This window comes from Merops nubicus, unplaced genomic scaffold (genome assembly GCF_000691845.1).
Source record: "Merops nubicus isolate BGI_N331 unplaced genomic scaffold, ASM69184v1 scaffold15694, whole genome shotgun sequence".
Lineage (NCBI taxonomy): Eukaryota > Metazoa > Chordata > Aves > Coraciiformes > Meropidae > Merops > Merops nubicus.
The window spans coordinates 37145-62242 of record NW_008605028.1 but is presented as its reverse complement, the minus strand read 5'-3'; the positions used below and the strand labels follow the sequence as shown (position 1 = coordinate 62242).

The following is a 25098-nucleotide window of genomic DNA, read 5'->3' as shown; positions in this document are numbered from 1 at the left end:
GTCATTTTTATTAATCATTCCCAATTTTTTATTTTCTAGAAGGTATTTGACTATCCTATTTGAAGTGCATTATGTTGCATTTATAAAAACAAACAAAAGAAAATGGATGTTACTTTTTGTTAACTTTCTATAAAAATAGCCCAGTGTAGAACTTGGCAGGACTCTTCTATTGCAAGTGGTATTTTCTGGAAGGTGTTTGGAATCTGTACTAGGGAATACAGTGGCCTGCTTTGCAGAGTGTAGGGATGTGGCCCATTGGCTTACCACCCTCAGATTGAGGTCACTTTATGATACATTGAACTGGATACTGATTTTAGTTTGGCTTATAGATTTTTTTTTTTTTCCTGAGAAACTTTAGTAATGCTGTTTTTGGTTTCCTAATAGCAAGTCTGTCTTTTTTTAGGAAATAAAGCCTCAAAGCCATTATAACCATGGGTATAGTGAATCTCTTGGACGGAAAAGCCACATTGATGATTACAGCACTTGGGACATTGTCAAAGCCACACAGTAAGTTGTTGGTTTTTTTTTTTTTTTTTTACTTGGATTTCTCTGTCTGTATTAGGTAAAAAAAGGGTAATTTAGTTATATTCCACTTTATCCAAATTTTAAAAAAAGTGAACTGTATTTGTGGATACGGGGTGGAAGATTTCAGAAGTGAACTCTACAAAATTACTGTTAAGCCAAAGTTACGAGCATTGCATGAAAATACATGGGAGGAATTATGGTAAGTTGTAAATAGAGGTGGTTACTGGACAGATTGTTAGAAGAGAGGGTTTTTTTCTCCTGTTGGTACTGTTTATTTTCTGTAGGTGATGATTAAGAGATAAGTGGGCAACACTGATACACAAACATGAGGGTTTCCTTGATTCGTTGCCATCATTTATAGGTTAGAAGGAACATGTCTCTGGTTCTGCAGTTTGTGCTGCTGTGAAACTCAGTGTATTGCTGAGAAAGGATTGTTGGAGTAAACTGTAAATTTAATAATTGTGTTCTTAATGCAAATGAATTATACAAATTCATCCTCTACACAGTCTTGTAGTACACACTGACTCAGCACTTTCTGAAGCATTGCTAATGATACTTGTTAATTTGCAATTTTTTACCATTCAGAAGCCAGCACTGTCGCTTTTCTTCAGTGAGCTGAGATCATGGAGTTTTTAAAGATTTTTCTTGTGTTGCTATTTTAAATGCTTAAACTATTATGTACCTTGCTGAGCTATTTGCCTTTTTCTTTTTGAAAGAACTTTTCTTTCCTCTTTTTCCTAAACTGCATCTCCTCCAACTGAAAGCAGCTTTGCAGCTCTGCATACAACACAGGCCACATTTAGATTTAAGAAGCAGATAGTTTTCCTCACTTTTTGGTTTGAGTTGTGAGGAGTTTAACTTCCCAAGATAGATGCTGACTGACTCTGCAGTTGTAAATACTTTAATAGTAGTACTACAACCTATGATCCACATATGGGGGGATTTTTAGAAATTAAAATATTGACAGGCTCCCTAAAACTATGGAAACATGACAGCAGAAGTGATTTTACAAGATATTTACTTCCATTCTTGTATGCTCATTGCATGTTTGAAACCCTAAAGCACACTTGTCCCTGTTAGCCCTGAAATTTAGGCTGATCTATTATTTCAGCTGAGTTGTGTTAATTCCTTTCTGGTACTCCTCAAAGAAGAATCAGCAGGACAGTGAGTTAGCCCTTGTGTTCCTTCATGTCATGGTGAGATGTGAGTTACAGAGAGGATGACATCTCACCAAGGAGGCACTGTGGGTTCATTTAATGGCTAATATCATAGGGAAGGAGGACTGTCAGCATGGGGGTATATGATCAGGTTGTGGTATCTGGAGAGCACTTCCCTGAAAAAAGGGAAAACTCATCTTTATTTTAAGCATTTACTAGGATTTGCAGGCCATGTTATATAAAATAGCTATCTTAAAGGGAAAAACCTCTGAAAAGGAAGGCAGAAAATAAATCCAAGTATTGTAAAGCTTGTAATGAAATAAATAATACTGCTAATATATTAATTTAATGTTTTTAAAAATATACTGTTTATATTAAAATGAGGTAGTTATGCTTTTGCAGAAATATCACCTCTCTTTTAGATATATGAAAAATAGATGATCTTATCCTCAACCACTTGTCCTCAAAAATCAAGATTCACTTAGCTTAAAATATCTGCTGACTTCGGTTACTTTTTAGTTCACTGCTAATGTAAGATGCCACAAAATGTTTTGTAAAAAAGGGCCACTCTCATCTGTCTCCCACATCCAGTTCTCCTAGTCTCCCTATCCACTCCCCAAGCAGTTCAGTAAATTCAAGCAAAGCATAGCACAATAAAATAAGAATGATATTCAGTCTCTTAGTTTGGGTGTTTTTTTTCCCCAAGTCCTGACATGTGGCATTTGGCATGGGATTGACAGCACAGTTATTTTTTTTCAGAATACTTCAAAACTTTCCCAAGAAAATACAACAGTTTTTATTTTTTTTTTTTTTTTGAGACAGTCAGATGGTAGCTGGATGCTTACAGTTAGTTAAATGAAATTCTGCTGGTCTCAAGTGGTCTGATAATTATAATAATAAAGTTGTGTATCTTCCTCTGATTAAAAAAAGTCAAACTGATGTGTCACCCAAAATGATGTGGCATTTCATGTAAGACCACTTAAATTGCAGGTGTCTTTACAGGTAGAAGGTGCATTTCACTGTAGAATAGAATTGTTTGCTATTAAATTTGTGGTAATCCAAGCAGGAAGTAGTTGGTCACATCATAAGTAACTAGTAAGTAGTATATTTTAATAATTGTTTTCCTTACAGTATTTGATGTGCTGCTTTATTAAGTTTCTCCTGTGAAAGTAGTTATTATTATTGTAACATACATGAAATTGGGGAACATAGTTCCTTAAATTTTAAACCTTTCCATCCCATTTTTGTAGTAATTTTTAAAGCTCATCTATACTTAATATAAGCTATTTGACTGCAGAGTTTTGTTTTGAAATGTTGAGTTTATTGGCATTTGATTACAGAGAAAAAAACCAATATTAGTAAAACAACACATTTTGCTTCTTTGCATTTCAGCAAAGGAAAATAAGAGCTTGTAAGCTCTGCATGTTTTTCCAGCAGTATCTGTACGTTTCATATCTTGTCAAACTGTGTTTTATCTTCTGAGTCTGTCGATTGAACACTTATTAAATTAACATGCTCATACACTATGAGCTGCAAATCTAATAATCTCTCCTAATCAATTTAAGACTTGGTATAGAAACAAGCAGTTCAGCTGATGTTCTCATTGTAAAGAATTTTTCAGTGTTTGTAATTTTTCCCTGTTACATTCCTGATAAGTTCTCCCACAGGTGTAGGGACCTGTGCACGCTTTATACCAGAAATAGTCTCTGTTTATTTTGCAGAAAACTGTGATGGAGTAAAAAAGATAGTGTTGGGGTTTAATATCTATTGATAAAGGACACTTTTCACTGACTTTGTAATAAATGTGTCCAAGGGCATCTAGGTAGTGTTAAAAGTGTTAGTGTCTTAGCCCTTCATCTTGCAGGTGTTACAACGTGTGTGATCTCTTGGCATCGTGTATTAGGTTATAGCAAGAGTGTTTGGTTCTTATAAAGCTTCCACTGTATTTCTGAAAGCAAAAGCAGGCCACTAGTATGTATTTGAAAATCTGTTTTCAAAACAGTAGTAAAAAGATCATCCATTCTTGCCTTTGCTATTGCAATGAAGGAACATGACATACTAGTACTTAGTACTCCACTTGTAAGTGCATAGAAAGTCTTTGAATTTCTTCTGACTCCACGAAATCACAGAGTGGGCTGTATACTGTTTTCATTCCTTTTATATCATTCTATGCCCTCACTGGAGCTGCAAGGGAATGGAACCTTGTTTTTTTTTGTTTTTTTTTTTTTTTTGTTTTGTTTTGTTTTTTTTTTTTTTTTTTTTTGTTGTTTTTTTGTGGTTGTTGTTTTTTGTTTTTTTGTTTTTTTTTTTTTTAAAAAAGCCATAATTAAGCATCATTACCCATGATTTAGAGGTGAAATTTAATGGAGATCTGTTGGGTATGTTAATTTCTGTCTCTTCAGCAGTCAGCCCTTTGTCTTCTGAGGCTAGAGTCATAACTTTGGATATGTCTCGGGAAGGGTACTGTGTTAACATAAAAACGTGTAGAGGGCATTTTAGCTGCGTCACAAGATGGCATCCTAGAAGCCCTTGTGCGCAACCCAGGCTGTGAGGGATATGATGAAAGACCGGAGGTGAACGGCAAGGACGTGGGGTCCTTGAGCCACAGGCAGGGAGCGTCTGCACAGATCAAAGCCTGGCCGGAACTTGCAAGCAGGAGACCACCCTGTCAGCGCCTTGGCACATGGACAGAGACATTTAACCTATTGGGGTAGGGGGCTAGGGCGTGGCTGTGCAGTGTTAACCAATCTGAGTGTGTAAGCTATGCGTGATCGGTCACCGAGTGTATAAATACAGCTGCCTGTGTAGATTAAAGAGAAAACTGACGAACCTTCTGTGAAGTCTGTCTTTGATTCCAGGCTCCCCGCGACAACAAAAACGTAAAGTTGCTGCTTTTGGGGTTTTTATATCTTTTAAGCCATGAAACTAAGGAAAAGTAGCTAATGTTCACACCTAGAGAAGTGTAAGATGGGCTTATGAGTAGGAGAGCAAAATCTGAAACGTGAATCCTTGTGTTGTGATTTTCAGTTGCGTTGGGAATGAATGGGCACCTTCTGCTGGTACTGAACTTGAAAGTATGTTAAATGACCATTATGAACACAGATATGAAACATTAATGATATTCATAAGTGCTTCTGTGATTCTAGAAGATTGATTCCTTGTGCTCAATTGTTACAATTTCATTATTGCAAGATTAACTCTTCTGTTAGTTTTATTCACTGAGATAATTCAAAATGAAGTCATATGCCTGGTGGAATAGTCTATTGTGAAATATGAAAGACTGAATCTTGCCTAGGAAAGAAGCGTTGGCTACATTTGAGAACATCCTTTTTTCTTCACCATTTCTCATTATTCATAGGGTAACTAACTGGTAAGAAAAAACAGGATACATATGGAATAATTTGAATTTGTGTGGGTTAGCCAAAGTGACAGTTACTCCTGGCTTTTTTTCAGCTGTTCACAGGAGAAGGTGGGCAGCCTGTGATACAGGTGCCCATTCTTCGTGCGTAGTCATTTGTGTCCATGGAGTTACATTTCACTTCCAGCAATATAATCTATCTGAAGTTCATGTGGAAGGATAGGGCTTTTTTAATCACCCTGGTAATACAGCCACAACTGCCTAGACAAGGAGAGGCTTTGGAACATACGCAGGAGCTGAATTTCTCTTGCCTCTCAACATCACTGTTAACAGTACATTAAGCAACTCTTGACTTATCCATTCGCTGTTGAAAACAAAACTGTCTTACTGTTTTAACACAACAAACATGAGAATGTGTGAAAGGCTTTGTTAGTATTTAACCACCATCATTAGTGGGAGCCAGACTTGAAAAAGATAAAAGGAGGTAATTTTTTTTGCTAATTGCATCTCCAGTTAAAAAAGCTTTTATTGGAGTTGCAGTGATAGCAAGATGAGGGAGTGAGCTCCTGGCTTACCTACTGTTTGTTGGCATGGTGATGTGCTCACTGAAGAGAGATTCCTTCCTAGTATTGTGGCCAAATTTTATGTTAATCATGCAGTGAAGCTGGCAATGTCTGTTTCCAAGAGTTGATCTGCTTGCAGAAAAAAGATTAAAAAATGGATTACATTTTTAAAACAGAAAAGGCTTTCAGGGTACTATTTTTGAAAGTATTAAATTCAGAAGATTTTTAACCTGCAATGACAACATGTTACAGGTTAGTTACTGAAATGGCATAGAGAATATGATAGCAAAGTGGGCTGGCATAATGGTATTTTCACCCTGCAAGGACTAATCCCATTTCTTTCAGAATAAGGCAAGCTCAAGAGTGTGCTTTAATTATGCTCCATATTGATGTTTACAGCATCCCCCTCTATGTTTCAACCAGATGCTGAAAATTTGTTAGATTAATACATCAGTCTCTTGTGAGGATTTGAATCCTTTTCTCCATTCCTCTTTCCTGAAGGACATAGAGCCCTTTACAGCAACATATAAGCACAATTATGCTAAGTGGAATAGATGACTTTCTCATTTTGTAACCTAACAGTATGTCAGGAACCTTTTAAGACAAGGTGAAGTCAGCTGCAGCAAACTGATGTTAGGAGGCTGTATGTAGAGAGAACAATGCTGCATTTCTAGGACAGAGCTCAAGAAACCATCACTGCATTGGATTCAGTATTTTATTTAATTGTAGAGAGCCTGCTGTTTCCAGGAAAAGGAGTAAATTGTAAATTCCCAATCTTTTTTGCCAGGCATATTTTGTCTGTCAAGATCCTGAAGTCCTGTTGTAGCAGTTAAATTGAAGATTTATTAAATTATACCTTCTGTGTTAGATCTTTAGTAATTGTTTATGATTGAGTTCAAGATACCAAAATAAATTGCTAGGAACAGATAAATTGATGGTGACTTAAATAAAAAATTGATATATATTGATATATACCTCATTCTCTCTTTCACTTTTGGAAAGTGTTTTGTTTTCATGGGAAGGCTTTTCTGATATATTTCAGAACTTCATGACTTGTGTTGTGTCCAAGCAGGAGGAAGTACCTGTGACTTGCTGCATGCCTTCCAGTGGGAAGGAGGGGAGGTCTATGATGCTAAGCCTGGAGAAGGAACCCATTCCTACTACTCCACATTGTATCTGAACCCAGGTCTTTTCCCAGAGCCTTAGGGCAGCCTATGGGTGGATTCTGGAGGGTGATACTTGTAAGCAGTAGTGGAGTATAATGAGAGCACCCTCGAAGTGCCTGTGCAGGGGCCTTGGTGGCAGTGTTCTGCCTTCACAGGCTGCAGGTTGATTCACGTCCTTGCCACAGCTCTCCTTCGTTTTCATATCCCTTAAGCAAAGTTTTTCACAAAACAGCATCACGTTTTCTATAAGACTAGAGATTTGCTTTAAATAAAGAGAAAAAAAAAACAAAACAAAAAAACCAAAACAAACCCACAAAACAAGCGAAAAAACCAACAAAAGCAAACAAAAAGAACAAACACTCCCCTGCCCCCCTCCCTAAGCGACTGTAACAGTGCTGCTTGGTTATACTTATGTCAGTAAGATGGTCTAACAAAGACTTGACTAGATATCAGGGGCTCATTTTGCATTGTGTAGTTAACTTGACAGGACATTCACCTAAACGTTTGTACAGTTTACCATAGGTGCTCACCACCTGCTGACCCATGCCCAGCCAATCCTCAAGCCATGGTGTCCCCTGACCAGCTTCATCTGCCCCTCCCCCTCCAGTTTGCATACAGAGGATGGCATCACATGGCATGGAACACCTCTTGGGCTTGTTTGGGTCAACTGTCCTGGCTGTGTCCCCTTCCAGCTTGCACACTCCAAGCCTGTGCTGGCAGAGTAGGATGAGAATCTGAAAGTTCCTTGACTTAGTGTAAAAAAAAAAAAAAAAAAAAAAGCTAAAACATCATGTTATCAACATTATTCCCATCCTAAATCAAAAACATGTCCCTATGGCAGCTGCTAGGAAGAAAATTAACTTATTCCAGCCAAAACCAGGACACTTAGAAAGACAAGCACCATAACCCTCAATGTCATAGAGTCATAGAACCTTTCTCTTCCTTCCCCCAGCTTTTATTGCCTAGCACAATATATGCTATGGAATATTGTACGTTGGTCAGCTGGGGCCTTGATGCTGTGTAAGCACTGCTCAGCAGTAGCTGGAACATGGGTGTGATATCAACACACTTTTGCTCACAAATCCAAAACATAGCACTATAGCATTTACTATGGAGGAAATTAATTTGATTTCAGCCAAACCAAGGGAAATCCTAATCCACCGCATGAAAAGTTTGCGTGGTTGTCTCTTACGTTTTATAGAAGTTAGCATTACTGCAGTCTTTGTATTGTTCCAATAACTTAGCATATTTTATTAATATAATTCCTGCTTCTTGGGAGCACTAATTTAAGCAGGATGAGCATCACCTAAATTCAGCCTTAGGCAGTCAATTTTTTTAGCTGGTGACTGTTAAACTCAGTAGCCAAGTTATAAGTCCGTAATGTCTTACATAATGGCTTCAGTTAGTTGTTTAAACGGAGGTGACAGGTTTGTCTACAGTTGGAGGTGTCATAACAGCTGACTAGAGTCAAACAACTTGTCAACAAAAGGGTGTTTTGCTGTTCTATGTGAATCACTTTCCAGGTTACCTTCAGATGATGTCACATGCAAGCATGATATTGTACTGCACTAAGATCAGAATTTGCTTTCATATGTTCTTCCTCCAGCTCTTCTGTGGTCTCTTCTCACTCCTTGTTCTTGGCTGACCTGCTTTTAAGTAGTCCTAACCTGTTTCAGTGGCCCTTTCAGCTGGGGCATGGGGAAAAAGTTGGGAATGGTACATGTTGAGCCATTTGAACAAGCACTCACCAGGCTACGTGGCTGATCTAGATTGGAACTTGGGAGATAGTGTGCCTCAAGGTTGGCCAGACTTAAACCTGATGAGTTTTCCTGGCGGTTACGGGTGTCTGAGTACATGTATCTTGTCTAGCTGTTGTGTATTTTTCAGACTTGGTAAACCAAACCTCTTCTCTCTCCAACCTTCTTCCCCCCTCCCCCCAAACTGAAGAAGAACAAAGCTTTGTTGTCAAAGTGATTCATGACTGCTGCCTTTTCACTCAGTCTGAGGGACCACGTTTTACAGGCTTGTTGCCAGTTTGTATGTACTGCACGCAATAGTCTTTGCTCTGATCTTCTGTAACGTTTGGAAAGATTATAGGTATGACAGTAATTTCTAGCTTTTCTCATAATTCCGAGTGCAACTTTACTAAGAAATTGAAACAAACGTCATCTAAGTAGACTGTTCATGTCTAGTGCTTCTTTTTTAATAATGTCAAACTCATTTATGTGCTTCAAACCTGTGATATGCTTGGAAAGCATTCCTGAGGTTTGTTGACTTGATTCATTTGAGACTTCACTAAGGGAGTGCTGTCCAAATTGAGTATTTATTCAAATATAGGAAAGAAAAAAATGACAGAATGGTAATTACTCTGGAATAAAAGGTCTTGGCATGAGTTACACAAGCTCAAGTAGAGCAAAATGACCTTAGGTTGTATAAGGCTGTCTCTTCTGGAGAAAGTAGCATGTAGAAGCTGCATAAAGAAAACCTACCTACTTTCTACTTTGAGAGGCTGTTGAAGTTCTGCTGTAGCAGAAGTCAGATGTCACAAGCCATTGATCTTGATTTCAGGGTGTGCCCACACGTCGGTCTCCTCCTTGAGGCTTGAGAAATCCCTATGGATAGTACAAATGTTGAAATGCAGTATTTACTTGCCTTTCGGCACTGCTTTTATTGCTGCTAGAAGTAGGTGGTAAAACCGTGTAAGCATCAAGACAAACATTTACTGTTTGAGTTAGTCCTCATTAGATGCTTAAGTGTTGTTTATGCTTCTTGATGAGTTTCAACTCTCAAAAAGTGTGCAGAATTTTTTTTTCTAATGAAGGTAACTTATATTTAATAGTCATCTTCAATGAAAGAATTAATTTCTTATTAAAGTATAGAATTTTGAAGTGATACAAAAAAGGGAAATGGTACTAACTTATATCAGGAAGATATATCTTATCTCTGAGTAGAAAAATGGCAAGTGTTTCAACTCTTTTAGTGTTTGTAATTGACCTGATCTTGTAATCTGCTGAATTTTAGGAAGATACTGTCAAATCAGTTGGCTAAGCTTTTTTGGCCTTCAAGAGGTGGGAAGAAAGGAGAGCAGAGTTGGTAGAAACAAATGTAGTGGAGTTGCTGGGAGGAGAAGTGTTCTGTTTATACTTGGTATACGACTGACTGATACTTTTCCTTGCTCTGCTGTGTAGGTTGACGTGCAGACGAGATCTTGAACTGATTCATGCAACCTTTGCCAGTGTAAACTTCTCGTAGTAAGAGATTTGTAAACATATAGAAACAGACAGTGAAATTTCTTCATTTCTTTCCCATTAAAGCTTTTGTGTTGTGACCATAAGGATGGTGTAAGGTAATGACTCTGCAAAATGCCATCTCCTCTGTGCAGGTACGGGATATACGAGCGGTGCCGAGAGCTGGTGGAGGCCGGTTACGATGTACGGCAGCCGGACAAAGAAAACGTCACGCTTCTCCATTGGGCTGCCATCAACAACAGGATAGATCTGGTGAAGTATGTGCTGTGGTTTAACTTAAAAATAAACTCGTCATGTCTTTAAAAATGACGATTTCTTTTTTTAAGGTGTTAAATAATCTTATATCTCTTAAAATCTCAAGTGTTGGTCTTGAAATCTGGGAGAGGGAGGAGAAGTTAGAAGGCCTAATTTGCATTTTGGCAGCAATGCTTTAATGACACAGTTAACAGAAATAAAAGCTGTTACATGTCCAAAAGTCAGCCTCAGACTCTATCAGATGACGTAAACCTGTGGAACAGCTATCTCACCTTCTTTATATTATAGTATACTTGTTGACAAACCAAACTTCTTTTTTGAGGAGGAGAAGCGTGATGCTAGATCGTAGTGACTATTTTATAAGCAAGATGCAAGGGGCAATTCCTGCTTCATTCAGCATTTCAAGAAGTTCTAACTTAAATTATTTCTTTGCATTTTAAAAACAGCTGTTACAAAAGGTAACACTGCAGCACCTCTCCTTGCAAGTAACAACTAAATCCTTAATAGTGGGAGCTGTGGGATTTGGGGTCTTATTTTTTTCTTTTAGTTTACAAAAATCTGGAGCATAATATTAGACACTATGTCTTAAAACCCATTATTTTCCTTCAGAACACAGAGAGCTGAAATACTGAAGGGATAATTCTTAGTACTTGGTGTTTTACAAATCATGTGTGTATAGGACATTTTTTTTTCTCTACCAGTAAGAAAACAATAAGTACATTAATTCTATTCAATTAAGTAAATTAGTTCTAAATACACAATATTATTGAATCAGCAGTTTTCTGGAATATTTGACATAAATTGAGTATATTCCATCAGTCCACTCTTCAAAACAGTTCTTATTAAGGAATGTGTATACTTACATATAAAAACAAATGCAAGACATCTTCGTTTAAGTACATTCTGCCCATGTATGTCAATCACCAGCACCTTCATCAGACCAGACGTGGAGTTTCTAGAAGATCTCAGGTTCATGTTTTTTCTTGTTTTTAAAGGAACTTTGTGTCCTGATGCAGTTCTCTTACAAGAAAGTTAAGTATATAAAGACAGTAAAAATAGTTGAAGGACCTTGGGGTCCTGGTGGACAGGAAGCTGACTGTGAACCTGCTATAAAGGTCAGTGGTATAGCAGACCTTTTAAAGGAAAACATTGGCAGCATGTTGAAGAAAGTGATCCTTCCCCACTGCTAAACTGATGGAGCTGGACATCTGTGTAAAGTTGTGCATTCCCCTTTGCAAAAAGCAATGCAGACTTACTGGGTGAATCTAGTGGATGGTTGCAAAGATGATTAAATGACTGGGACATCGGACATGAGGAGAGGCTGCAAGAGCCTGGACTTCTTAACCTAGAGAAGAAAAGGCTTATCTTGTCAATACATGTAAGATCCTCAAGGAAGATCTTGTCAATGTGTATAAATACTTGAGATATCTGGTAATGTATAATACCTGGAATCTCATTAATCTACTTAAATAGCTGATGGGAGGGAGTAAAGGAGACTTTCTTAGTAGTGCCCAGGGTATGACAAGTGGTAGAGGGCACAAATGAAGACCAGAAATTCCATCTGAAGGTCAGGAAACACTTATTTTTACTGTCTAGGTGACTGAGCACCGATACAGGTTGTTGAGAGAGACTGTGAGCTCTCCATGTTCGGAGATACTTAAAATCCAACTGGACATGGTCCTAGATGACATGATCTAGATGCTTTGATCAGGGATGGTTAGGCTAGATGATCTCCAGAGATCCTTTACAGACTAAGTGATTCTGTGAAATAATTCTGTGTTTCTGAAATAAGTTTTATTATACACGATAGATAGCACAACAGGTTTTATGTCTTTATTGTAGGTAGAAACTTCTAATGAAAACCTCAATTCTGTTTTCTTCCTTTCATTATAAGATAGGTACCCAATGTGCTTTTTGGCATGCTGAAAGAGAGCCTGTTGTAAAAGTGATGCAGGACCCTGATGTACCTAAATAAGCTTTTTTTGTGAGAGTGTATTTCAGACCCTATTGTTTTCTTCCTTTATCTTCCATTTTTCTTCTTTGTTTTCTTGGGTCTTTATGACGAGCATCTTACAATTTGCTGTGAAATAAATGAAATGCATAAAATTCTTCAGATAGCTGCTTTTCTTTAAGAGAAGTACACCATTTAAAAGCAGTTGTTACATTGTGAGGTCACTTTTTATCCATCTTGAAGGCATAATGAATTATGTGCAATGTATTGTTGATCTTATCTGTGCTGTTGGGACATATCTGTATTACAGATACTCCATCTCATTTGATAGGTGTTTATATAGTCTGAAAAATGAATGGCATTGAGACAAATATCATCATGTAAAAACACCAGTGTTGTTATCAGTATGTCATGAAGCATTTGACAAAATAGGCCTATGTTATGGTTAATGTTTCTGTATTAACTTATGTATAGTTTCTGTATTAACTTCGCAGTGCAGTGAATCTCCCTGTGTGATACTCAGTTATGATGTAATCATAGAATCATTTAGGTTGGAAAGGACCTCTAGGATCATCAAGTTCAACCATCAACACAACACCACCATGACGGTTAAACCATGTCCCTGTGGTAATGCTTTGGCTGGCTAGCATTTTATGTATTCTGTGGCTTTTTTCTTTAAAAAAAAAAAAAAAACGTCAACCAACCAACCAACAAAAAACCTGCCCGAAAAATTTTTTGGGGGAAACTTCTGTCATTCAGAATAAAATAGGACTAAATACCACCATTAGTTCTCTTTTGAGGCTAAATTTGTGAGAGAAGTGCTTTAGGATGTAAGTATTTCATGGTGTATTTTACCTTCTCCCACCACCCCCAAGCGTGCTGCTAACAATTTCCTGCTATAGCAGTCCTACTGGACATAGAGGTGGTTCAAAATCAAATTGTGAGATTCAGATAGACGAAAGTCTGTGCTTAAATCTCTATCTGAATTTCCATTTAGGCCTTTATTATATTAGGGAGATCTCTCCATATACATTTGAGTTCTGGAAACTTGTTTTGAGGCTTTTAATTGAACATCACTTTAATTGTATCAGCTATATATCTTATTTTAGTATGAGCCCCAACAGTTGAATGTTCTTAAATCTAATATATGTAATTCTTCCTTTTTCCTTAACAGTATGTAAAAGCTCTTGTCCCTTCTTGATGCATCTCTACCACTGTGACAGACTGCACTACATTTTTTTTCCTGCTGTTTATTATAGAGTGCATATGACTACCAATGTACTTAACTGTATCTAAAATTCATTCCTCCTGATTCAGTTCTTACACTCTAAGTTCCTCTGTCTTTAGGGGGTCTTGATTTATTTTGGTTTATATCACCTGGCATATTTTGTGCTCTCCCACTCTTGCTTTTGTGAGGCACTGATTTATTCTGCTTCCTTAGAATGAAATTATTTTGTGTTTTTCTTTTTGTTTGGTCTTATCACATCTTTTCTCAAATCTACGCTATTTTTGCTTATTGTGTGCAATGGGTAATTTTATTAAATATGTTGGCTAGTAAGCTTGATACCACAGAGGTAGAGTTAATTTGTCCTCTCTCATGGTACTAGATCTCAGTGTCTTGCTTGCTAGGTATTGACTATATGATGTCTTCTCAATGAAGTAGCTTGTCTGTGGAGAGTGCAGGCTTAGAATTCCAGTCCTGATCCTGTCTATTATGAGGCTTGAGATTCATTGTAGATAATGGTGAAACCCATTGGTGTTTTATAAAGATAGCTACAGAACCTTTTCTTATTTCTATATGATTGGATATAAGTGTCAGACACTCACAATGTAATTCCCTTTTCCTTGTGATACTGGTCACTTGGTCTCTATTCAACTCAATGTTGTAAAAATGCAAAAATGGACTTTCTGTCTCTACAGTCACCTATTGCCTGCATTTCCCTATTCCCCCTGTTGAACTTCCTCCAGAGAAGGATTTCCCTTCTACTTTTCTTCCTCCTGTCAACAGTGGCTGTGTGCACTTGGATTCCACAAGCACTGAATGCAAGCTGGGGCAGTTTTCAAATGCTAGGCAAAGGCTTAAGTGATCCTGATGTGGAGATCAATGGAACTATTTTCTTTGTAAGGCAACCTCTTACAGGATCTGCTGGCTTTGAACAGAAGTAGATGTCTCAAAGAGGGCTTGCACACCTGGCATCTTCTATCGTTGAAGCTTAGATGACTTCCTGAGAGTAAAATCACCCTTTCTGCAGGGCCATTCTCACTGAGCACAAAATGCCTTCTGCAAGATCTACCTAGACAAAGAGATTAAGTTCTCAGTCTGGGTTTGCAGAAACATCACACTGTTCATGTGTCCTGAAGCTGAAATGCGGAGATAAATCTCAACTTAGCCGAAGAACACCTCTAAGGAAACATAAAATTTTATTTCAAGGCACCATCTGGCAGGAGATTGCCGCCTTGTCTTTTCCCAGTTGTCAAACTGAAAACTCTTCCTTCTAAATAAAACGTACTAACCAGTGAGCACTGCTGCCACTCAGTAGAACCTGGAGATATTTTGTGTTTCTGCAGGGACCAGTGCTTGAATGAAGACAATCTGTTTAGTGTTCACCTCCCCGTGAGTGGCTGTCACATCAGCAAGATGGATCCAAGCTTTGACTGAATTTCTCTGTGCTGTCTTGCATGTAGACAAGGTTTCCTTAGGAACTCCTTCCCAAGGGGGGACTAAATGGCTTCTCAGTGTCTTTTTCAGATCTGTTCTTTGGTAGCTGATACTTCAGTTCACAGTAACAAAATTATCTCTTTACCGTATATGCACCTTGTCTTTTTACCTATGTGGGACGAAGATTTGCAAAATCTTTGGTTGTTCTCAGTGAGAAATCCAAAAGTTTAACTTCAAGCAGAGAGATGTTGCCATTTTGTTCCTTTGGTGTTAAAGACCAGCAGAGTGGACTGTCTTGCATCAATCAGAGCAGATCTTGTCTGTCATACAAACCAGAGTTGGTATGACTTTGGCAAGTCTGCTGAAGTCCTTTATTGTGTCTAATGGCTCTAAGCAGCTGTATGAAAGGGCTTTTACTTTAGATATTTTTAGAGTGGACTTGTATAGCTAATGCATTTTTCAGTTTCTACTCCTAAAGATAACTTTTTGGCTGTTTTTGAAGTCTCAGTCTCTGAATCAATAAGCACTAAAGAAAAAGAAGGTAGTGAGCGTAATTTTTTTTTTTTTCTTCCCAATTGTTCTGTTTGTTGCCCTTCTTCTTGCTCTGTGCTTAAACACTTAGAGGAAATTGAAGTGCCAGAAACTCAGTGCTGAGGATCTGAAGGACAGTTTGTGTGTTTGGCAGAGCAGCATTCATATATACCTGACAGGCATTTTGAAAGCAAAATGTCTGCAGGCATAGGTACCTGAAACAGACAGCACCTTAGGAATCTATAGCTAGATAGTACTTTTCAAAGGTCTGTTGCTAATAACTTTTTTTTCCATTGGCTTATGCATGAAGAACTAGAAGCCTTCTGGAAAAGCCTGGTTTTTAAAAACATTAATTTCTTTGTCAGGAGTGCATTTTTTTTTTTTTTTCCCCCACAAAGGAAAAGTCATATTGCTAGTTTACTGTCCCTTATAAAACAGCAAGTAAACAGTTCACAGAAACAGTACAGTTTATTATGAATATGAATTACTGCAGTTAATAGTTTATAAATGTTCTTGAGGGAAAAGTAATTTCTAGCCCATCAGTCAGAAATTTTTTTTAAAAACTCAGGTGGTTTTGTCCTTTGATTAATAACAATTCTAAAAATCTTAGTGTTTGACCAAGTGCACAATTTAAGTGTGAGCTCTTGGAAGAGTGACTTCAGCAGGGCCGTTCCCAAGGTGATATGTGCTGCAAGTTGAATTGTATATATTTCTGCTGTTTAGCCAAAATTATCTAAATATGCTGGGTTTTTAGCAGCATATTTCTTTACCAATAATTGCGACTTCTTTTTAATGCAGCCAACTCTAAATATATTAGAAGACTCCATTTTGTTAAATACTTCTGTGGTAGCACAGTGTGTACTAAAATATAATAGCAATTATTCTGTTTTACCTTAGAACCAAACTAGGAAATGGCAGCATTTTTAAAATGCAGTAGGAAGCATCCCTACTCTCCCAACCTGCATTAAAACCGAAAAAAAAAAAAGCTCTGAAAAGCAAGGTTGTATGAAAGCAGGGGGAGGTTCTGGTCTTCTGGTCTGTAACTGCCTGTTTCGCATAACATCAAACATGCTTACTGTGTGTCCTTTGTATTTAACCAAGACAAGCACTAATGTTTACTATTTCTGTTATTCCAGATACTACATATCAAAAGGTGCTATCGTTGACCAGCTTGGAGGAGATTTAAATTCTACCCCACTTCACTGGGCAACAAGGTCAGGAAAAGTCTTCTGGAATTTTCTTTTCCTGTATTTTTGCTTTGCTTGGAATCTCCTACCGACTGATCTATGAAATTGTTTATTTTGTGAGAATACTTTGTACAAGAACTAATTCAGTTGTTTGTAACTGGGCATACTGTCCATGTGGTATGTTTGAGCTACAAGAGCTTTCAGCATATAGTTCGGTTTTTGTCTTATCTTTCTGATGTAGAGGAAGGTGATTGCTATGATAGGAAAAGGAATAAAGTAAAATTAGAGTCTATAGTGAGCTGGGGTTACTCTTACTTTAGAGATCTTATTTTTGTCCATCTTCTGAAGTTCCTGCAGCACTTGTGCAGATGGGACTTGGGATGGTTTTGTGTGACATTATCCTTGTAGCGTTCTATTTAGTGTGTGGATTTTTTTTAAGATGCACTTAAAAATCAGATTTATGATGTAGAAGATGGTTCAAGAATGATGAATAGCTGGGAAACTTGAAGACAGCCTTTGAGTAGTAGCTGCTCCTTGAGACAACCACCTGAAAATAGGCAGGAGTGGAACATTGTCCATATTAATAGCTTTAACCATGGACTGCAAAAAAACATTTAGAAAATTAGCTTTTAGAACATTTAATGTTTCATATTGTTTACTAAAGATGAGAAATTGCTTGTTAGTCTTCATTAAAGATTTTAGCTTGTGTATTTCTTCTTGTTAACAGACCAGACTCCCAAGTTCTGTGTTAATAGCACAAAAGCTTGATTAAATTCCTTGATGTTCATAGCTGTAATCGTGTTCTGTGAACCATTGTTTGAAGCTGCTTCTGACTGATGGAAAAGGTCTTTTTGCTTGTCAGAAGCGATGTACTGACAGTTAGGCACCGTGTCTACAAGGATATGCCTATGCTCATTATGCCAAAAAGATACTTAAGCTTTTAGTGTAGTGTGAAGGAAGTGTAGGCCTTCAGTTTTCCTTTTTTTTCTTCCTATTTTTATTTCACTGCTACTTTTAGTAGTAGAAAGACAAACCATATGCCCCACAAAAAAATGAGATTATATAGCCAGTTTGACATCTCTTAAAATAGCAAGTTGCATATGTGGATTGGATGAAGTCACAGTAGTCTAGATTTCTGGAGTAATAACTCGCGTGTTTTGACTAACTGGCTTTTTGCTCTACAACATGCTTAAGCAAATTGCATGTGATGAGTGCATTGGCTGTACAGAATTGGATCATATGAGCGAATTACTTACGCACAGAATCAGTTAATGACAATTGTTGTTTTCAAAGTGTGAGTCAAAGTGTGGACTTAACTAGTGTAATTAACTGATAAACATTTCTTGTATTCAAACATTCCACTTATTAGTTTTTCTGTATATAGCTACTCAGTTGTCTGTTTTTTTTGTGTTCTGTTACATTTAGACAGGGTCATTTATCCATGGTCGTACAGCTGATGAAATACGGGGCAGATCCGTCGCTAATTGATGGAGAAGGATGCAGCTGTATTCATTTGGCTGCCCAGTTTGGACATACTTCGATTGTTGCTTACCTGATAGCAAAGGGACAGGTAAATTTTAAATCGTATCATAGCTAATGAGATTCTACTCTAAATTAAATTGGGAAAACAATTGAAACCTATATCTATTGTTTAGTCAGGCAAATACTTTGCATTTCCTGAACATTAAAGTAGTTCAGTGTCTTTTATTGTAGACTACAGTATTGATGTGCCACCTGCTAACTGAATTTCCTCTAAGAGTGGTCTGAGTCCTTTGACTTTAATTCATACCTGCCTATAGTGTAGCATATGCAAACTGTAACATTTATTCTTTTACCATTCTTTCTTTCTAATGACTGTAATCTTTAAATGTTAACGATGATAATGATAGCAAATATTCTTCACAGAATCATCAGGTCATACACAGGTAAATAATGACAAAGAGTTGTCATAGATCATCTCTTTTTCAACAGCTCAGTCCACAACTTTTATTTATTGTTGTTATTAATTGCATGCACATGTAGATAAACAAAACCAAATCAGCAACCAAACCAAAACCTTCTTACTACCCTCTGATATTATTGCTAAATCTATGAAGTGTGTATATAGTGCATGTATTCATTACTGCTCTTGTCTCCCGCCCTTTGTTCTGTATACTCTAAACCACATTCACCTTTTTATTACTCGCTCTGCATTATAATTTGTGGATTTACTCATCCAGAGATATGTGCCTGAAGCACAAATGTGATTTATTTTGTAAGCCATACAGGAAAGTCAAAGCCCTCCTCTTGTTCTACAGTCTTACTAATGCTGTTCACACGTCTGTGTTCTGTTTATCCTTTCAAATAATAAGGGAGATGTGATCCAATGAGTCCAGTACAATACGGCAATGAAGTCAGTGGGTTTGGTCTGTGTAAAACAAATACTGAATTCACTGCATAAAATGTTTTGTGCCCACACATGTGAAAAAATAAACTCTTGCATCGTGCAGTATTCGGTTTGTGTCTGAGAGCTGTTTGATAAAACCTTATTTAATGTGTGATAGAGTAAGCTAGGCACAAGAAGAGGCTGATCATATGTAATCACTGATTTGTAGCAGATGATTGTAGAGAAATGCTTTGCTGTCAGGAACAGGTTTAGTATTTTGTTCACAAATTATGTATAATTGTATTTTGGTTTTATTTTACCAGAAAAATCTTGCAGATGTTATAGAAGCACAAACTTGTTTAAAGCATAGCGTTAATGAAGTATGAGTGGCCTTTAAAATGTTTTGCTGTGACTGTGAGATCTCCCTGTAAATGTTTATTTGTCCTTATGTTTATACACAGACTTGTCCTATTTATCTGAGCATATGGTACTTCAGTCCAGAGGAAGCTGTGTGCCTTCACATGTATATAAAGAAATGCACAAAACTTGCTTTCAGATTTAACGTGTAGTCTCCTGGAAACAGCTTCCCTTATCAACAGCTTTTAAAAGGATGATTCTTATTAAATTCTCCAAAAGTTATCAACTGTGATTTTGGTATCCTTTCTATGCCATAAGTCTGAATTATGCTTTCACAGTAATGATTGGAAGCACTTCAAAAAGTTCAACTTTAAAATTATGTATTGATTTGTATGTTTATTACAATGTGATCGATATTACTATATTTTAATAATCCCTAAACTCATAGTTTTCTAGCTAAACTACATCAAACTACAGAAATTACATGGTTTCTGTAGAAGCTGTGGGAAATGCATGGTTGTACTTTTTATTCTTCTTTAGTAAGTATATATCTGAATTCATTAATGCTTTTTTTCTTTTCACCTCCTTTGTGATGCTACGATTTGGAAACTTGAACTGCTTTTGCTTATGTGGGCTTACCCTTTATGCTACTTACTATTTTTATTTGCCTTTTGTATTTACAGAGACCAGCTTTCTTATCCAAAGAGTAGGTTTGCCCTTGTTCTGAACCTAATTGTAGTACCTCTGCGGTAAATCACAACTAAATAAATGCTAAAATAAAGGTCAGTGTAGGCTGTTGTGCTTTGTTAGTTCTGATCCTGATGCCTTTGTGGACCTGCGTGATCAGAGGAGAAGCAGCTTTGATAATTAGGAAGTTGCTTCTAATTGCTTCTTGTCCCTTTTTGAGACACAGCTGGAACCCAGCTTCAGTGCTGCTGCTTCACTTTATTCCTGGGCTGCAGCAGCCAAAGGCAAAATTTCCCATGTGAGGCTTTAGTCCATTCCTCCAGCTTCTGGAGTGTAGCGTAGTGGAAGAACTCTTGGCCTCTGGCCTTGGTTGGATGTGAACCCACTTTCATGTCAGCAAGTACAACTCAGCCAAGAGGCAGCAGTGGCTTGTAGCTGTTTCTTTATATTTAGTCATGTCTCTTACTGAATTGAGAGAGACTAATTGAGACCTGGCCATATCATCATTTGCTCATGTTGTTTGTGCCAGTTGCCAGGGTTGAAATCAAGCCTGGGGCAAGTACATGAAATAAATCTTATCAGATAGCAAGTAACAGAATCTGTAGCACAGTTCAAGTTTAGGTAAGATCATTATTTTTAAAAAATGCAAGAAAGAAAAACTGAAAAGGGCCTGAAGGCACTTAAAAATGTTAAAAATTGATGTTCTTACTACTTGACTGCTTGACACTGTGCTTATGCTACTTAAAATGCCACGGCCATATCAGTGCCTAGCATACACAAGCCTGTCACCCCGGCATAAGTTATAAGGAAGTGGTATGTCAGATGGGTTGAATGATGTGTTCTCATCCTGTGGCATGTGTGAGATAACTTACCTCTGCCACATGTAATGAGTGACTGTAAAGTTGCTAGCAAGGTAAAATTATGTTGTAAGAACTATCTTGGTGCTAAAAATTACAGTTTATTTCATATTCACAGCTTTAACTATCACTTATTCATCAATTATATATCTTTTTTTTTTTTTTATTCTCAGAGTTGCAATTTTGTTAACTACAGTCTTGAGCTACATAGGGCCGCCTTCTGAGTTATGTCCTAGGAGTAGTCAGCATTTAGCTTGGGAGATGCCAGTGTGGTACCAGCAGCCTTAGTCTGTGAGCAGTGCTCCGAAGTACTGTCACATCTGTTGGCCCTGAGGATTGTCCTTTCCACAGGGTTCAGGCCAGAGTGAGACACTGAACCAAGTCTTTATTTCCTAGACCCAGCCTACGGCACATTGCTTACAGAATTAGAAGTCCAGTCGTGTCTCTTCTTCATGATTGTTAAAACTGGCTCAGTGTGTGATGGACTAGAGTATTCAGAACAGAGCTTTTGTTGAGAGAACAAGGTAGACTCAGTTCTGTGTGTTACCTTCCTTGATGGAGCCGCCTGTCTGTGCTCAGTTCATTTCACAAGAATACTACAAAATCTCTGCTTCTAGTGAATAACTAGCATGTCCTTCCTATATTAGGAAATGTTTTCAGCCTTATCTCTCTTCCTGATATTCAAAAGCATGTAGTAAAGATATGTCATCTCTTTAGAAGCCTGTTTCCCATAGCAACAGTCCATGTAAAAGAGAACTTTTCCTCACAGAGAATAGAATTGTAAACAAGGGCAAGATAGGTCTTTCTATGAAGGTCAGTGTTTTGTGAAATAACCAATAATGGTTCTAAACAGGATCAAATTTCTGGTCCCTTTCTGAGCAATTTAATGCACTTCTAAGTGGAATCTCTTCATGCTTTTTATACTTTGAAAATGCCTTATTGTGTCACAGTAGTGGTTTGACCATTACTTGTTGAATGTCCTGGTAAGCCTAAACACTGTTATCATCCTCAGCTGCTATTCATGACCCTACCTGATCAGCTATATTGCTTTCAGAAAGTAGTGGTAAGCAGCAAAATAGTTGCTACAGCTCCTTTCCATGCAGGAAACTCTTTTCTCCCCTGTATTTTTGCCTCTCCAAAAAATTCTTGTGGAATCTTGTATTAGTATCCTAGGATTAAGTCTGGTTGTCTGCATATGCGAATTTGTTCTCTTTTAGAACTAGAGTTGTTCTATTTCAGAAACAAGTGAAAAATTTACCAGTGTGGTCCACAGAGTTGAAATTTCAAATACAGAGGGCAGCAGTATGTGCAGTTTATGATTATTCTATGACTTACTCTTGAAGTCTTTGATTCTTGTAGTACTTGGACTGTGTCCTAACAGCATAGGTACACGATTCCCTAAGCATTATCAGCTTGACCTGTCACTGAGAGTTAAACAAGAAGTTAATGCTAAATTGTCTGTTGGTACACACTAGGATAGAAGAACAGTCACCTAATATGCATCTGCTGCTGAAATGTTACTCTTTTTTCTCAGTCTGTTGGTAAAAAGCAGCAACAGAGCTTCCTTTCTGATATTTCCTACTTGTGTAGTTTTGGTGATGATCTGGCAAAATAACAAAGAATTTTTCATGAGAGACTTACTAGAGCATGTGTCTGCTGTCCACAACTATGTTATCTTTTTTAGGTCTATACAATGTTACGCAAGTCAATCTTAGTTGCTTTGCTTCTTGTTAAAACTCCTTTGAAAAGGGGTCTGACTCAGACCATGTTCTAGCTTAATATGAGGTAGTTTATGTGCAGGGAGTAGTCTGGAGCTCATGGTGGGTGGTTTTCTTTTCCTTTTAGCTGAGTGTCACCTAGTGTGCTAAGTGTGGTTTTGATTTGTCAGGTGGAATCAGTGAAGGAGTCATTTTACTCATCTCCAGGCAATCAGACCCCCGCTATCATGAAGAATTGCTTTTCTATATAAAATCAGAAGATGAAAGAGTGATGATTCGCCTTAGAGTAATTTATACAGTCTTCAAAATACATTGTTCACAACGTGGTGACCTGTGAATCAAAGTAATGCTTCTCAAGGATGAATGAACTTGTCGTTAGGCTACGGTTCTGATTTCCTTCATGATCTCAGCAACAGGAGGTTAGAGGGAGTGTCAGTGGTTGCATGGTCCTGGTAGGCTCAGAAGGACCTAATCTATGTGAGGACCATGGGCAAACAGGCTTGGATCCTGATCTCAGTGCATGTAACTGTTTTCTGAACAAAGAGTACAATAAAGTAACTGTTCTTTCCTCTCCATCAACTGTTTTTGAAATTTCTGATTATTTTTTTTTCTTAAATAAAGCAACAGTAAAAACTCAGAAGTGTAATGCAGAAATATAAGCAAAACTATTCCGGTCTTGCGTTAAGTTAGCGTGTCTGTGGAACTTGCCCAAATGAGCTTCAGAGTCTACTCTGCCTGAATGTCTTTAGGAATTACCAGCTTCCATGTTAGTGAGGCAGGGATCTGTAACAGGAAAAAAAATGCTTTAAGTTTTAGATCCTTTTGTATGGCTCTAAGAGGATTGTCTGGATGGTGCTGTTGTCATTCTGTGGCTATGTTCTGTTAAATGTAATAAGGAGAGTGAGTTTTTTTTATTTTTAGCCATCAGTTTAGTCAGCACTTGATTATAGGTCAGTTTTATTTCTGGGTAGGCTGTTTGTATTAATGACTTTAAACTTAAAAATTTGGGGCTTCTTCAACGTGGAGAAGAGAATGCTCTGGGGAGACTTGTGGCCTTTCAGTATTTAAAGGGAGGGCTATAATAAAAGTGGGGACAGTCATTTTAACAGGGCCTCTTGTGACAGGACATGGGGTAATGGTTTTCAACTAAAAGAAGGTAGATTTAGAGTAGATACAAGGAGGAATTCTTTTGTAGTGTTGATGATGAAACACTAGTAAAGGTTGCCTGGGGAGGGGGGTAGATGCTTCATCCCCAGAAACATTCACTGTCCAACCTGACCTTGGCTCTGAGCAACCCGATCCAGCTGAAGATGTCCCTGCTCACTGCAGGGGGTTTGGACTAGATGACCTTTAAAGGTCTCGACCCAAACCATTCTATGATTTTCTAGCATAAAGCAACTTGATAACCAAATATGTAAATACCTTTGGAACTGAATGAACTAAGGAAAATTGCTTTTCAAGTGGGAAAATAGAGGCAGCTATCATAGAGTAGGATGTAGGATTCGGGCCATGGTATTTATGTTAATTTATCAAGTATTTTATTAAATATTCATTACTTTAGTTTTCTTCTGCTTTTGAGTGCAATAGTACCCCATTTATATCTATCCTTTATGTTGAAGATACATAGTAAGATAGAAATGACTAGTCTTAAATAGCATGACTGTTCTTTAGTTTCCAAAATAGATTGGAACGGTTATATTTTTGCAATGGTGATGTTAATATCTGTTTTACTTTTTTTAAATACTATTTTATGATGTACTAAAAGCTTGCCAGTTTTTCTCCAGTTCAGTTGGTTAATCTTAAAATACTGCTTGTTGTTGCAGACCTTGTTGCTGGAGGATCTTGAGCATGATTACTTATCTCAGCAACTTTTTTTTTTTTCCTTTCCTTTTTTAGGATGTAGATATGATGGATCAAAACGGAATGACACCTTTAATGTGGGCAGCTTACAGAACACATAGGTAATATTTCACTGCAGTTTTCACTTTCTGTTGGTTTTAACTAATTGGCAAATAGTAGTGTCTGGTTTTGATTTTTTTGAAAGACAATTTTTTAACTAGTCAATGTTCTTTCCACAGTTTCCACTTTATCTTTCTTCATTTATGATTGTTGTGAATTAACCCCAGTAGGTAGCTCAGCACCACACAGCCACTTGCTTGCTCTTGCCTAGCAGGACAGGAAAGAGAATTTGAAGGGTAAAAGTGGAAAACTTGTAGGTTAAGATGAAGACAGTTTAATAGGTAAAGCAAAAGCTGCATGCTCAAACAAAGCAAAACAAGGAATTCATTCACTACTTGCCACTGGCATCCAAAACACAGCACCATAGGAGCTACTATGAAGATCAACTTGATCCCAGCCAAAACTAATACAATTACTTATTCAGGAGAGAGGATATTATGCAGAAGTACTCACTAGTATGACTTCTAGTTTACAGAGTAAATCTTTCTGTGGAGATGATTGGGAAAAGTTGGTATAAGATAACACTTATGCAAAGAGCAAGTTTGTCTGAATGGC

The 25098-nt window shown here is 37.5% G+C and overlaps 1 protein-coding gene across 1 annotated transcript in view; it reads left to right on the top strand.

The window, feature by feature from the left end:
- Nucleotides 1–407: 407 nt before the first annotated feature.
- Nucleotides 408–25098, top strand: part of ZDHHC17 (zinc finger, DHHC-type containing 17) — a 57580-nt gene continuing 32889 nt past the window's right edge. The window contains exons 1-5 of the mRNA XM_008939219.1: nucleotides 408–507; nucleotides 10152–10274; nucleotides 16550–16627; nucleotides 18026–18170; nucleotides 24481–24545. Coding sequence (XP_008937467.1) covers nucleotides 18042–18170; nucleotides 24481–24545 — 194 coding nt within the window. The 5' untranslated portion in view covers nucleotides 408–507; nucleotides 10152–10274; nucleotides 16550–16627; nucleotides 18026–18041. The remainder of the gene's footprint in view (nucleotides 508–10151; nucleotides 10275–16549; nucleotides 16628–18025; nucleotides 18171–24480; nucleotides 24546–25098) is intronic.